General features: G+C 66.5%; 5 protein-coding genes across 5 annotated transcripts in view; 2 read left to right on the top strand and 3 right to left on the bottom strand.

Annotated features, from left to right (window-relative positions):
• Positions 1-321: 321 nt before the first annotated feature.
• Positions 322-1,474, bottom strand: CHLNCDRAFT_48299 (hypothetical protein). Its single transcript, XM_005844800.1, has 5 exons — positions 1,424-1,474; positions 1,305-1,320; positions 984-1,096; positions 652-784; positions 322-465 (listed from the first exon to the last, which is right to left on the bottom strand). Exons 2-5 carry the CDS (start codon positions 1,318-1,320, stop codon positions 446-448), a joined length of 282 nt encoding a protein of 93 aa, XP_005844862.1. The 5' UTR covers positions 1,424-1,474; the 3' UTR covers positions 322-445.
• Positions 1,475-2,096: 622 nt separating this feature from the next.
• CHLNCDRAFT_26451 (hypothetical protein) lies at positions 2,097-3,331 on the bottom strand (the record flags this gene model as incomplete). The annotated part of the gene is made up of 5 exons (XM_005844799.1): positions 2,097-2,212; positions 2,414-2,516; positions 2,715-2,828; positions 3,020-3,139; positions 3,248-3,331. Coding segments are annotated over 5 exons (537 nt in total), but the record flags the coding sequence as incomplete, so codon positions are not given.
• Positions 3,332-3,971: 640 nt separating this feature from the next.
• On the top strand, positions 3,972-8,146 carry CHLNCDRAFT_58741 (hypothetical protein). Its single transcript, XM_005844910.1, has 12 exons — positions 3,972-4,160; positions 4,260-4,378; positions 4,491-4,579; positions 4,770-4,886; positions 5,018-5,247; positions 5,396-5,670; positions 5,812-6,055; positions 6,241-6,331; positions 6,520-6,726; positions 6,846-6,945; positions 7,096-7,301; positions 7,539-8,146. The coding sequence occupies exons 1-12, from the start codon at positions 4,045-4,047 to the stop codon at positions 7,812-7,814; spliced, it is 2,070 nt and encodes a 689-aa protein (XP_005844972.1). The 5' UTR covers positions 3,972-4,044; the 3' UTR covers positions 7,815-8,146.
• Positions 8,147-8,903: 757 nt separating this feature from the next.
• Positions 8,904-10,031, bottom strand: CHLNCDRAFT_138362 (hypothetical protein; the record flags this gene model as incomplete). Its single annotated transcript, XM_005844798.1, has 6 exons — positions 8,904-8,969; positions 9,057-9,136; positions 9,232-9,301; positions 9,442-9,532; positions 9,609-9,786; positions 9,893-10,031. 6 exons carry the CDS (start codon positions 10,029-10,031, stop codon positions 8,904-8,906), a joined length of 624 nt encoding a protein of 207 aa, XP_005844860.1.
• A 229-nt stretch (positions 10,032-10,260) lies between these two features.
• The window catches only part of CHLNCDRAFT_54183 (hypothetical protein), a gene marked incomplete at both ends in the record, with an annotated part of 9,374 nt that continues 6,567 nt past the window's right edge, over positions 10,261-13,067 (top strand). Inside the window, 8 exons of the mRNA XM_005844909.1 lie at positions 10,261-10,458; positions 10,676-10,810; positions 11,025-11,090; positions 11,250-11,392; positions 11,496-11,572; positions 11,774-11,947; positions 12,286-12,354; positions 12,613-12,689. Coding sequence (XP_005844971.1) covers positions 10,261-10,458; positions 10,676-10,810; positions 11,025-11,090; positions 11,250-11,392; positions 11,496-11,572; positions 11,774-11,947; positions 12,286-12,354; positions 12,613-12,689 — 939 coding nt within the window. The remainder of the gene's footprint in view (positions 10,459-10,675; positions 10,811-11,024; positions 11,091-11,249; positions 11,393-11,495; positions 11,573-11,773; positions 11,948-12,285; positions 12,355-12,612; positions 12,690-13,067) is intronic.

Raw genomic sequence — 13,067 nt, 5'->3', positions numbered from 1 at the left:
TTTGCGGCGCCGCTGGTGCGCTGCTCCCAAGATCACCCTCAACGGAGCATGTGCCCCTCTTCCTTGTGGGGGGACCAAGCCAGCACTTCACATTCACACGCCGCCATTCGCCCCCCCCCCCCCCCCCCCCCCCCCTTCCTCCAGGGGCAACTAACTACGCCTAGGTTGTGGAAAGCTTGTCCTCCCCCAGCCTCATTCACTCACTGCCCCATCACGAATTTGGTTCTGGCGGCAGAGGAGGGGTCCCTCATCATGACGCACACTGATCGAGCCGCCCCGGGTACCATGCCTCGCGCTAATGGCGCGGCGTGTCTGAGTGCAGGGCTGGTGTGTTTACACCCATAACGTTAGCAAGCGAAGTGTGGGGCGGGGGAAGTCATCCGAATGGCGGCGTGTGAATGTGAAGTGCTGGCTTGGTCTCTCAACAAGGAAGAGGGGCACAAGCTCAGTTGACGGTGATCTTGCCTGCAGCGCACCAGCGGGGCAGCAAAGGCGTACCGGTCAGCATTGGTGCGCTCAACCTTCAAGTGCAGGGCTCCGGCTCCGATGCAGGCAGCCGCAGCACACCAGCTCTTCTGCCGCATGCTGCACAGCAAGAGAGCGCGGCAGCCTGCTTGGCGGCCTTCCGGCCCCAGCCGCCGCGCCGCTCACCGGTCATGCCAGCGCCCTGGTGGGGCTCGCAGTAGAAGCTGTACGCGCCAGCGGTGTCGAGCTTGACCGAGTAGGTCTCGCCGGGGGCGTTGAAGTAGTCCTCGTGGCTGATGGCATCAGCGTTCACGCCAGACTGCACACACATAGAGCACACAGGGAGGTGCATGTGGCGGGACCGCACGCAAGGAAGCGACCGCCAAGGCTGACGTCACGGGCAATCGGGGGGGCCTCATGGGCTGCTTCAATGCGGCTCCAATAGGCTGCCAGCTGTGACTGGCGGGCTGCGCAGCCTGCGCAGCGGAGCAGGCAGCACCGGTGGCGGCGACACCTACCGGCACCTCATCCTCATCGAAGACCACGTTGTGGGGGAAGCCGGCGTTGTTCACAAAGGTCACGGACTCGCCCTTGGCGATGGTCACGGAGGAGGGGTCGAACACCAGGGCGCCTGCGGGCCAGAGCGCGAGGTGGAGTCCCCTCTGGATCATGCAGGGCAACGGGCAACCACAAGACCAGGCCTAGCCGCGCCACAGTGCCCCCGACACCGCCATCGGGCCCCTGGGATGGCCGGCAGGGCCCCGAGCAGGCGCATTGGGCGATTCCTTGGCTGCCGCACACGTTCCCCGGCCCCTCCCCCGCCTCCCAGCGCCCCTCACCGTTGTCAGCACCCATCTGCACCGCGGGGAGGGCGATGCGGTCATGAAAAGTCAGTTGGCGGCAGGATTGGGGCAGTGCATTGGTCAGGGCTGCATCCTGCAGGAGGCTGGCTCCCCACCTTGACGGTGGCGGCGTTGGCGGACAGGGCCAGCGCCAGAGACGCCACGCCGGCGCCCAGGGCCTTCAGGGGGCGCACCACGGCGGCAGGCACAGCCATGCGGGGCTTCGCCTGGGCCGAGGAGGCCTGGGGCACCACAACCTGAGCACGGATGGCCTGCATGACTGCGATTGGGGTTTCGGGTGACTGCTGGGGGCGGGGGACACAACAGTGAGCGCGATGAGAGCTGCGGGCGGGATAAGAGCCGGTCTCGTGCGTGGAAAGTGGCAGGAATGGTCGCCCACGCGTCCATTTTCGCATTTATGCATTGCAATGCGGCCTGGCAAGCGATCGGGGGCGGTTGGGACCCCCAGGGGCTGGGGTCAGCGGTCATGGCGTGGGAAGGGTTTTTCAGAGGCCGGCAAAGGCGAGCATTGGGGCTGCTGTCAATGCCCATGGCGCCACCTGTGGGCAGGAGGTCGGGGACGCAAGGCTGGGCAGGCGAGTCGCACAGGGCCGCACAGGTCCTTGCGGTGGTCGCCCGGCGCCTGCCAACAGGTCACACACGACGGCAGTAGATAGTGCAGCACTGAAAGAATCAACCAGGGGAGCAAATACTAGTCGTGTGACACAATCCGCTGTCTGTACGCGCCTGGCTCGCTGCATGAGCCGCCTGTCGGCTAGCTGCAGCAGCCTACTGCTGGAACTTGATGCTGTACGAGCCGGTGGTGGGGTCCTGCTCTGCCTTGAAGTTGTCCACCGACATCCCAAACTTGCCCAGCACCATGTTGCCCAGCTCCTTGAGCTTGCCTGCAGCTCAGCCGGGCAGGGACGGACGCAGTGGTAGGCTCGCATACCAAGCCGAGCTGGCCGAAGGAAGAGGTATATTCATGGAGGGGACTCCAGAGGGCAGGAGGCAGGCAGGCTACCAGCTCGCCAGCGCTTGTTGCACCACAACAACGTCTGCACAGCAACGGTCCAGCAACCTTGCTGCTGCCCCTGCCCCCTCACCCATCATCTCATCCTTGAGCTTCTCCCGGCGCTCCATCACCACCGGCGTCAGCCGCTTGACCACCTTGCCTGCTACGCTGTTGGCGGGCTCCAGCTCCAGCACCTGTGGCCAAGGAGCCAGCAGGAAGAGGTGTAGAGGAAGGAGGGGCTCAGCGTGGCCCGAAACACAGTTGCATAGTGATCACTCCCACTGGCGCAAAAGCTTGGCTGGCTCCGGTGTGGGCCACAGCAGCAATGAGCAGCGGTTGCACGTGCGTGCACTGCCCCATTCCGAGCATCCAGCAGCTGGCCACCCACCCACCTTTTCCGCATCTGCTAGCGCGCGCTCCAGGTCATCCAGACTCTCATAGGCGGTGCTGCGGCGAAGCAGTACCTTGGTGTATTGCGGGTCCAGCTCCAGCGCAGCGGTGCACTCCTACAGCCAAGGGGCGTGCCAAAAATCCAGCCAGCCAGCGCGTGAGCATGCGTGAAAGTTCAGTTGTTTAAATTTTCTAACACTTGCCAGCATGCCAGCGAAGCACCACAGACCGAAATCCCGCCTGCATGCTGTGTTCCCCACTTGCTGCCCTAGCTCTCGCCCCGCCCCGCCCCCTTGCTGTCACACACCTGTGCTGCCTCTGCATGCTGCTCCAGCTGTAGGTGGCAGGCTGCACGGTTGCCATGGTACACCGCCCGCTGCCGTGTGGCGCCCTCTGGCGCTGCGTCTAGTGCCGCTGCGTACTTTGCCTACAGCCGGAGCAGGGACAGCAGGGCGCGAATCAGGACACAGCAGCCCACAGGCTGCCAGACGGCTGACGCCTGCTCTGCAAGCTGGCCTGTGCCGCTGGTGATCACCAGAGCCTCGTCGCACTGCCCTCGAGAGTACAGCTCATTCCCCTCCTTCTTCAGCACCTCTGCCTCCTCCAAGCTTTGCTGCAGAGCAGTGGGCCAGGCATCCAGGCAGGCGCCACCACTTTGGGGAGGGTCGTGCGCGGTACACAGGCCACAGACACATTACACTTCATCACTGCATGCAAGGCAGCGGTAGCACATCAAGCGCATCAGAGGCATGCCGAAGATGTGCTGCCCGCACCTGGTCGGCTTCGCTCAGCTCGTTGGCGGCAGCGGCCTCGTGGCTATCGGCCTGCTGTGGCGTGGCACCCTCCTGCCCCGCGGCAGGCATGGCACATGCGGCTTGGCGTGCCTGCGCCTCTGCCTCCACCTCGGCCTTGGCCGCTGCCGCTGCCGCTGATGCCCGCTTGGCTGCCGCCTCGGCTGCAGCCTCAGCGCGCTCCCTCTCCTTCTCAGCTTCAGTGATGTCTTCTATGAGCACCATCGGCACGCGACCGAGGGACTGCCACCAGTCCTGGGGTTCCAGAGACAAGCCAAGTGATCAAGCGCGGGAGCAGAGGTTGCGGGCAGCCTGCGGCCTGAGGCGATTGCAGGCGGTTAGGGGTGCTGTGGCGGCCAGGAATGACGCCCGCGACTCCAGGAGCCGTGTACTGCGGCCCGTGTACCACGCTGGGGCAGAGGAGCCCTGCATTGCGCCCCCTCAGGCGCCGATGGCGCTGTGTGAATAGTCACGTGACACTGAGCATCTGAGCAAGTGCAGCAGAGGCGCCCCAGCCCATAGGCGGTCTGTGCAGCGTCAGATGGCGGCCCCAGAGGACTGGGAGCAGGCCGCGCAGCAGCTGGAGAGCTTACAGATCGAAAGCGAGCACTCGGCGGCTGATGGTGCAGCGGAGGCAGACGTTGTGGCGGGCGCTGGGTGAGTGGGCTCCCCGCCTGCCGGGAGGCTGCCGGCTTTCGGAGTGCCGCGGGGTGGATGGGTGCCGGTGCGACAGGCAGAATTGCGGCCCCGCTGCAGGCCCAGCCCTGTGGCGGACAACGCAGCTGTGGCAGATGCGAGCCACGAAGGAGAGGGGCCCGCAGCGGTGGACCACGCGCTGCGAGATGCCCTAGCACACCCGAAAAACCGGGCATCAGGTGCGCATGTGGACGGTGGGGCGCCATGAAGAAATGCCTCTAGGGGCGGTGTGCGGTGTGCGGCGGGCCACACACAACGTTGCGGGCCCCTGCCTGCTGGCGCTGTGCGCAGTTCTGGCGCTGGAGGCGGAGGTGGAAGCGTTTGTGTTGACCTCGGAGGAGCCGCAGCACATCTTCTCAGGCGATATGTCGTCGTACGAGGTGCGGCCCGCCAGCTGCCCGGCTATGGTGGCTGCGGACGGGCGAGAAGAAGTGCTTGGAGTGGCTTGCGCACAGCCTGCCCCTGCCAGGGCTGTCGGGTCTTCGTCGGGCACGCTGCTAGCACAAGCCGCCGCTGTCGCCTGCTGATTGTGCCGCCGCCGCCGCCGCTGCCCTCCGTCCGCCGCTGCAGCGCCTGCTAGCACACCGAACGGCGCAGCACTGGGGCTTGGAGACCTCCACTGTGAACCACGGCCCAGACCAGGGCCGCATTGTGGCCAACAGGATGCCCACCACCAAGTCGCCGCAGGTGGGGCCTGCATTGTGCTTGTGCGGGTTCAGCTGAGCGCCAGCACGCCCGCCGCCCCTCCCTTTGGCGTGTCGCACATTCAAAACCCTGGGTGCCTGGCTGGCCAACACGCTCTGACTTTGTGGCTGCAGGTGAAGCTGGCTGATGTGGAGGTGACAATGCAAGAGGGGGCGCTTGGCGGCGGCAGCGGCGGCATGCCGCGAGGCGGCGGCGGCGGCGCGCCGGTTGGCTCGCCACCCGCGCCGCGCGTGCTTGTGCGCAAGCGCTCAGACCGCATGCCGCGGGGGCCGGGCGGCGGCATGATGGGGCCTGGCGGCATGGAGGGCCCATATGGCATGCCAGGCGCAAATGGGCAGTACAGGTATGCAACCTGCCCTGGCTTGGGAGGCAGATGCCAGGGAGCCGGCGGCAGTTCGGCTCGACCTGCATTTCTAGCAAATTTCTGCCCTAGCTGCCTTCCTTGCTGCCCACTGCTCTTTGTGCTGGGCCTCCCTGGTTGGTCCATGCAGGTCCATGCAGGAACGAGAGCAGGAGTACCACCGAGCCCGGGCCCGCATCTTTGGCGAGGGGCCGGGCCCCGCCGGCTACCAGCATGCAGCGGGGCCCGGGCTGCCCATGGCTCCGTCGCCGCGTGCCGGCGCCGGCGCTGGCGCGCCATTGAACGGCGGCGGGCCGGGCGGCGCGGGGGCAGGCATGATGGGCGGCGGCATGCCCACTCAATTTGGCGGCATGATGGGCCCCATGGGGCCCCAGATGGGGCCTATGGGCTACGGCCCTTCAGCAGGTGGGCGGGTGGCGACGCCTGGGCGGTGCCTGTTTTCAGAAAAAACTCTGTATTGCATAAACGTGCCAGCAGCAGCTCTGGTGCCTGTGCTGAGCAGGCTGAGCAGCCCGCTTGCACACGCGTGCCCCCTGGTTTGTGCAGCAGCCATGGGCCGGCCTGGCGGCGTCCCTGGAGGCATGCCCTACGGCGCCGGCATGCCGCCTGGCGCCGGCTATGGTGGTGGTCCCGGAGCGGGGGGCGGCGGCGGCGGCTACGGCGGCGCTGCGTATGGCGGCGGCGGCGGCTACGGCGGCGGTTACGGCGGCAGCGGCGGCCCGCGGCCTGCCAAGGCACAGCTGCGCAACAAGGAAGCTGACCTGGCTGATCCAGACTTCCGGCGGGGCAGGTGGGCACGTGGGCAACGGGATATGCAGTGCGCACCTGGATGGCACACGCTGGCAGGAAGCTGATGCCCAGTGCTACGCCGGCCGTCTTGGCTGGCATGATGGAAGCAGCCAGCCCTGCTTGTGCAGCCCTCGGTGCAGCACAGCCTTACTCCATGCCTGCCTGCCTGCTTGGCCTGTGCTGCAGGGGCTTGCACGGCCCGCGCTTCGACCCCGGGTTTGGCGAGGAGGCGCAGCCGGCCAGCAGCATGTACATCCGCCCCTCCTATGGCAGCGAGGTGTGTGGATGGGGGGGGGCAGGAGGCTGGTCCCACCCGCACTGTTGCTGGCTGCTGAGCTGGGGTGTGGTACCCAGGCTGCTTGCCAGCCCTGAGCTGATGCAGGATGACGCCTGCCTGCCTGTGCCGGCCACACTCGCTGACGCCGCCTGTTGGCTTCGCCTTCTGTGCGTGGCTGCCTGGTGCAGTTCCCTGAGCTGGCTACCAGCAGTGGAGGCAGCGTCGGCGGCGAGGTCCGGGGCGGCGGCGGCAGCAGCGGCGGCGTGCACCGCCCGGCGCAGTCGCCGCGGAGCAACGGCAGCGCTGCCGTGATGGGTGGCATGGGCGCCTCCCCGGTGCCCACCAGCCCCGCAGCCGCGGCAGCAGCTATGTATGGCGGCGGCTACGCTGGCCAGGTGCGCTGAACGGCTCACCATGCCAGAAGCTTTGCCTGTTGGCGCTGTCTGCGTGTCTCGTTCGCTGACCGCTCACCACGAGTGCTTTCCCTCCATGCCCCTACCCTGCCCTTGCGCAGATGGGGGGCTCTGGCATGGGGGCGCACCAGGAGATGATGGTGGGGTATGGCTACGGGCAGGGCATGATGCCAGCTGGTGCCATGATGGCGCACATGCCAGGTCAGCTGCGCTGCCATGCCAGCTGCCGGGTTGCAGGGCCTATCCGTGTGGGCACCAGCCTGATGTGCCTGCCAGGCGCACCGGTCTGCTGCCCGCGCGCTGTGCCTCACTTGGCTCTTCCCTGGTGCCCCCGGGCGCGTCTGCGTGCAGGCATGGTGTACCAGGGCGGCGGCGGCGGCGGCATGCCGTATGGTATGGTGGCCATGCAGCCCTATGGCTACATGCCCATGCGGCCGGGCCAGCAGGAGGCAATGATGCAGGCCTACGCGGCAGCGGGCATGCAGATGGCGTACGTGCCGTATGGCGGCCCCGGCGGCGGCATGGGCGTGCCGATGAGCCCCGTGGGGGGCATGCAGGTGGGCCGGAGGCGGAGGCTGCGCCTGGCTGGGCTGGCTGCCTGAGCTGGGAAGACATTGCCTGCCCAGCATAGCAAAAGAAAGGCGCGGTGTATGCACAAACTGCTGGATCGACCGTCTCCGTCTTTGTGCGCTGTTTTCGTCTCTAGCTCCAGCCTATCTGTCTGTGCAGGCGATCTGTCTGCCAGGCTTTGTGCTCACCGACTGCATGCATGTCCCGCCCCACGCCTGCTGCAGAATCCGCTGTCCCCCGCTGGTGGCAGCGGCTCGCTTGGACGCCGATCCTCGGGGAGTGGCGGCCGCTACGGTGGCGGCGGCCGCCCCAACAACAGCGGGCAACGCAGCAGTGCGCACACGCCCCGCTCCGACAGCCTAGGCCAGGACAGGCAGCAGCAGCAGTTGTCGCAGCAGGCGGCGACGGTAGCAGCCGCCGCGGCGGCCGCAGCAGCTGCGCAGCAGCAGGCCGCGCCGCCGCCCGCGCAGGCGGCAGCAGAGCAGGCCACAGCGCAGTGAAGGGCTCCAAATTGTTGCGTGTGCGGATGGTGCAGCAGCGGCGTTGCGGGCCCACCTCAGCGCTGCTGGCCAGCCCTTAGACGCATTCGGTAAAGGAAGGCTATATGAAGGTGTGCAGCTCAGCGGCGCGCCGCACGCTCAGGCCCCTCGGCAGAAGGTGCCGGCCTGGGCGGTGCAGCGCGTCATCACGGCGCCCTTCCGCCAGCATGTATGGGCATGCATGACAATTCATTCTTTTCCCGCCGTGCATTTTTGCCCACCCTTGAGCGGCATTTTTCTCTAATTGCCGCCACATCAGTACGTTGGCGGAGCCCTCCCCTCGGGGCCCCCCGTTCTTCTTCTCGTTCCATCTTTCCCGCTCCGCTCCAATCTCTACGCCTAACTCCCTCTGGCTCGCCGCTGCGCTGTGCCCTGCACAGCAATGCAGCCTGCTTCCTCTTGAGGCTGCTTGGCAACTCTGTCTGCTTCTCGCCTTGCTACTCGCTGCTCGCTGCGCCGGCCAGTGGTGCAGCTGCGCCCTGGCTGGCACGGCGCTTGCCCCAATTCTATTCCAGCTGGCGACAGGGCGCTCCGGCAACCGCCACCCTCCACCTCTGCCAAGGTGGGGGCAGAGCTGCTCTGCACACCGGCGGAGTTTTGTATCATGCGCAAGGGACAGCCACCCCCTCGTGTTTCCGCACATTGGCTAACTCATGCTGGGCTCTACACTAATGCTCTCCGCACCCACTCTTGTGCCCACGCGCCATGCGCCAGCACTCGCCTCCCGAGCACTTGTCCCTGCCCCCTCATAACATCTCACCCAAACACAGGCGTATCGCCATTTTCCTTCTGCGTCATTTCAACCCGGCTGGTACTTTGGCAAGATCCTCACCTTGCAGCATTCTTTCATTGCCACCATCCTCGGAGCGCTGCCATGGCGCATGCTTCCCACCATGAAGCGCCGCCCCTCCTCGGGTGTCCCTGAACTGCTGGGATGCCTGTGCACATGCATCGCTCTTAGCTCGCTCCCGCGCACGATGAATTGATCCGATGATTGTAACAAGCATATTCCAAAGGGAGTGCTGGCTGGCGCAGGCAGCGGGGAGGGCCTCAGGCACCCTTCTGCCCTGTAGCTGCCGTGTTGTCCTCTGCACGCTGCTCCACGTGGGGCAGGAACTGCAGGCATGGAAGGCAGGGGGCAGCAGGCGCTGGGGCGCACAGCGTCCACCCGCCTGGACATGCTGCCCCTTTGCCTGAGCACACCTTGCCATTAAGGGTGATGGCCACCCGTGCCTCGCCCTGCTTGCCCGTGATGCGGTCCACCGTCACGTAGAAATCGATGGCTGCACGCACGCTACATGAGGGGCAGGCTGGGGATGCACCGCATCTCGCCGCACGATGCGCCTCACAGCTAGCCTGCTTTGCTCGCCTCGCTCACCGCTCATGATGCCGTCACCAAATTGTTCGTTCACTAGGCATTTCAAGGCCTCGCCATAGTGATTGATGGCCTGCACAGTGCGAGCCAGGCTGTGAGCCTGCTGCCAGCCGACAGACAGCAGGCGCCGGAATGAACCACACCTGGCGCACCCCGCGCCACCTGCGCTGCCTGCGCGCCAACACAGCAAAGGCGCTACCAGCAGGCACCCACCTCAATCATGCGGTAAATCAATGGTTCCTCCAGAATCGCTGGGTCGAAGCTGCGCATGGGTGCCTTTTGCATCACAGCCAGCGCCTCCTCGCTGCAGCGCGTGAAGGCAGGGGGGTGGCTGACTGGGTGGTGGTTAAGAGCTGGCCAGCACCAGGCCAGACCTGCACCTGATTTGCGGCACTGCTGCCTTCAGCTTTGCAGCCGTATCGGGCTTCAGCTGGGCTTGGTTGAAGAAGAGCTGCGCCGTGTAGGCATTGGTGCACCCTATGTCAACCGCTATCTCGTCGAAAGTCTTGCCGCTGGCTGCCTTTGCCGCCAGCAGCTGATCCACGAATGCCACCTTGGCTGCGGATCAGACGGGCAGCGCTACAATGCATCCAAGCTTTGCAACAGCGCGAGGTGGGCGTCGGCAGTGACGGAGAGGGCGGCAGAGTGGCGGGAGTTTACTCACCATCCCGGGTGCGAGGCGCCAGCAGCTGGTCATGTGCGGATGCCCTGATCGCCCCGGCCCTCCTGGGGCAGCGCTGCTGCAGCTTGAGCGTCGAATGGCGCAGGATGGCCGGATGGCAGCGCAGGGATTGCATCATCATGTCTGCGATAAATGGGCGTGTCGAAATTGGAATTGGAGACGAGTCTCGAAACGCAGAAAATGGCGGGGAACTGCAGTACAGTTTGGAGGCCAGAATTGGAATGCCGAAACAGTCAAGCAATCGATGGGTACGATCGGCATCTGGGGACTCTGATCAGTCGCGGCAGCCAGAGCCTTGCCTGATCAGAACGGGAATGGAGTGCAGCCATTTCACCACCTGAGCCTCCAGGATGAAGCGCAGCCGCCCGGCAAAGTCCAAGGGGGGAAAGCAGCCCCCTGGCATCGGCGACGAGGTGACCGGCGAGGAGGCCAGAAACCTCAAAACGATGATTGAGAGCGGCGGCGTGGCCGCCCTGGACTACACCCAGGTGCTGCGGGTGATCAAGGCGGACAAGCCCTGCGAAGGCCTCTACTCCAAGTCGTGCAAAGTGAGGGCGGCAGCGGCGGGGTTGGTGGTGCCGCCCATCGCCCACGCTTGGGTACCTTGTCACTCACTCCACACACTGGCCGCAGTCAGCACCTGCCCAGCAGCAAGCAGCATCCTGTGTTCAATTCATGCCATCTTTGCGGCTGCTCCTGCACTGCCCTACCCCTCTCGCTCTCCGCGTCTCCGACCACCATTGTGCCGCCAACCGCCGATCGCAGGGCAAGGGCGGCAACCCCAACTGCCTGTGCAACCTGCTGCCCGCGCCCGACGGCTTCCGCCGGCAGGGGCTGTGGGCCAAGGAGGCCGACGTGCTGGGCACGCTGGGCCCAGAGCCCAGCGCCACCAAGCGAGAGGTGGGTGCAGGTGGAGCCCGCGCATCAGCTTCAGGCGGCACTGGGCAACAGCTGTGCTGGTTATGCACAGCTTGGCTAAGGCACATGTGCTGCATGGGCTCGGGATGTAGCTGCCAGCCTGCATCACAGCCTCGCTCAGCTGACCTGTCACACCAAGTTCACCTCGCTGCTGTCCTGCCGGCCGCCACCCGCCAACAACCCTCGTCTTGTGCAGGACCGCAGCAAGCCTGTGGGCCTGAAGAACCTGGGCAACACCTGCTACGTCAACAGCGTGCTGCAGGTGTGCTGCCTGCTGCGCTGCACACGAGCGGTGGCTGTTTGCTGTCGGGAGGAGGCTTCACGTGTCCTGCTGTGCTGTGCTGAGCTGTGCTGTGCTGTGCCGTGCCTTCTTCGGGCTGAACGCCGCCGCGCCCCATCCCGCCCGCCCGCCCTCGTGCAGTGCCTGTTTGCCAACACCGCCTTCCGCCGGGCAGTGTACGCGCTCAAGCAGCCGCTGGCGGATGAGCCGATCGTGAAGGAGCTCAGGCAAGCACGCGAGGCGCGCAATCCTGTCGGCCCGCTCACGCTGCTGCGTGTACCCCCGTGTGCCTCCCTGCCTCCCGTCCGCGCCTCGCCCACGCCCGTGCCGACCCCGCTGCCCGCCGGCCTCGTGCCGCTGCTTCTGCCGTGTCCCGCCGCTCTGCAGGCAGCTGTTTCTGGCCATGGAGCACGGCTGCACCGACCCAGCTGATCCAGAGCCGCTGGCCAAGAGCCTGAACTTGGGTGGGTGCCTGATGCTCCCCGCTTGACACTCGTGTTTTCCCCCACGCGCGCCCCGGCAGCAGCGCAACGAGTGCTGCACCTCCGCTACCGCTGCTGGGTTCCGCCTCTCCGCCCCCGGCGCCGCCCCGCCCGTCCCGCGGCCCTCTCATCCCCTCATCGTCCACCCCTGGCGCCCGGCTGCCCCGCCGCTGGCGCCTGCAGACCACGGCGTACAGCAGGATGGGCAGGAGTTCATGAAGCTCTTCCTGTCCCTGCTGGAGGCCAAGTTTGGGCAGCAGGAGGAGCTGCAGGAAGTGATACAGGTGGGGGAGCCGGAGGGGCAGCTGCGCGCGGCAGCGCGGGGGGGCTGGCAGGGCGATGGCTGGCAGCACACGCGTCAGTGGCGGGAGGCCAAGGCATGCCCGCCGCGGCTGCCCCCCGCTGCCCCTTCCCGCTTGGTCTGTATAAAAACTGTTTGGCACAAGTGCAGGCGCTGTTCCGTGGGCAGAGCGGCTACCTCACGATTTGCCAGTCGTGCGGGCGGCCGTCAGGCGCGCCTGCGCTGCGCCGCTGCCGCAGCCGCAGCAGGCCTCTCTTTCGCCACCTGCCTCCGGCTCGGCCACCCCCCGGCGGCTGCCCAGCACCGTCCCTGCTCTGCTGCCCGCCTGCCCTGCTCTCCGCCCGCCTGCCTGCCCACGCCCCTGCCTGCCTTCCTGCCTGCCACCCTGCTGCAGACAGCAGCAAGCGCAACGACAATTTCTACGAGGTGGATGTGCCAGTCAAGGGGTTCAGGAGCCTGCAGGGTGAGGGTCCGGGTGCTGGTGCTGTGTGCATGGCATGTGTATGGGGAGGTGGGGTGGGATGGGGGTGGGGGGGTTGCGTGCTTTTTGGTGGGCAAGCCTGGGTAGGTTGTGGGAGGGTGGCAGGCGGCCAGGCGGCCAGGCGGCAACCCATCTCCTGCCATGCTTGCCTGGGCACCTCCCTGGCACACGCCGCCACCAGCGCAGCACCGCCACTGCCACACACCGCACAGCCGCCGCCGCCGCTGCCTGCCCCCGTAGACTCCCTGAACAGCATGCTGATGCCGGAGACGATGGAAGGCGACAACCAGTACAGCTGCGAGTTCTGCGCGCGCAAGGTGGGGCAGGCGTGGCGGGGCACCGATGTAGGGTCGCCTGCGCTGCCCCGCAGCACGCCCAGCGTCTGCTGCCCCGCATCGCAGCCTGCCGGCTTCATTCCTGCCCTGCCTGCCTGCCTGCCTGCCTGCCTGCCTGCCCGCCTGCCTGCCTGCCCGCCACTTGAAACAGGGCTCCAGGGAACTGCCGGTTGGGAGCTCGGCCAGCCTTGGCCCCAGCCTACACAGCCAGCCCCACCCGCCACCTGCACCCCGCCTCGCGCCCCACCACCACATCCCCACACTCCCCACACACGCACACCCTCCCCCTCCCCCTGTGCCCCGCCCAGGTGGACGCCACCCGCCAGCTGGAGCTGCGCTCCCTGCCCCCCATGCTCTGCT

This window comes from Chlorella variabilis, assembly GCF_000147415.1.
Source record: "Chlorella variabilis unplaced genomic scaffold CHLNCscaffold_20, whole genome shotgun sequence".
NCBI lineage: Eukaryota > Viridiplantae > Chlorophyta > Trebouxiophyceae > Chlorellales > Chlorellaceae > Chlorella > Chlorella variabilis.
This window is presented reverse-complemented; position numbering and strand designations above follow the sequence as displayed.

Coding starts and splice junctions, on each gene's coding strand:
- CHLNCDRAFT_48299 (XM_005844800.1), bottom strand. Junction 785..983: donor TCGATGAGGATGAGGTGCCG/GTAGGTGTCGCC, acceptor ATGTGTGTGCAG/TCTGGCGTGAACGCTGATGC. Junction 466..651: donor CCAGGGCGCTGGCATGACCG/GTGAGCGGCGCG, acceptor GGTGCGCTGCAG/GCAAGATCACCGTCAACTGA.
- CHLNCDRAFT_58741 (XM_005844910.1), top strand. CDS start 4,045: ATGGCGGCCCCAGAGGACTGGGAGCAGGCCGCGCAGCAGCTGGAGAGC. Junction 4,379..4,490: donor CCCGAAAAACCGGGCATCAG/GTGCGCATGTGG, acceptor CGCTGTGCGCAG/TTCTGGCGCTGGAGGCGGAG. Junction 5,671..5,811: donor GGGCTACGGCCCTTCAGCAG/GTGGGCGGGTGG, acceptor TGGTTTGTGCAG/CAGCCATGGGCCGGCCTGGC.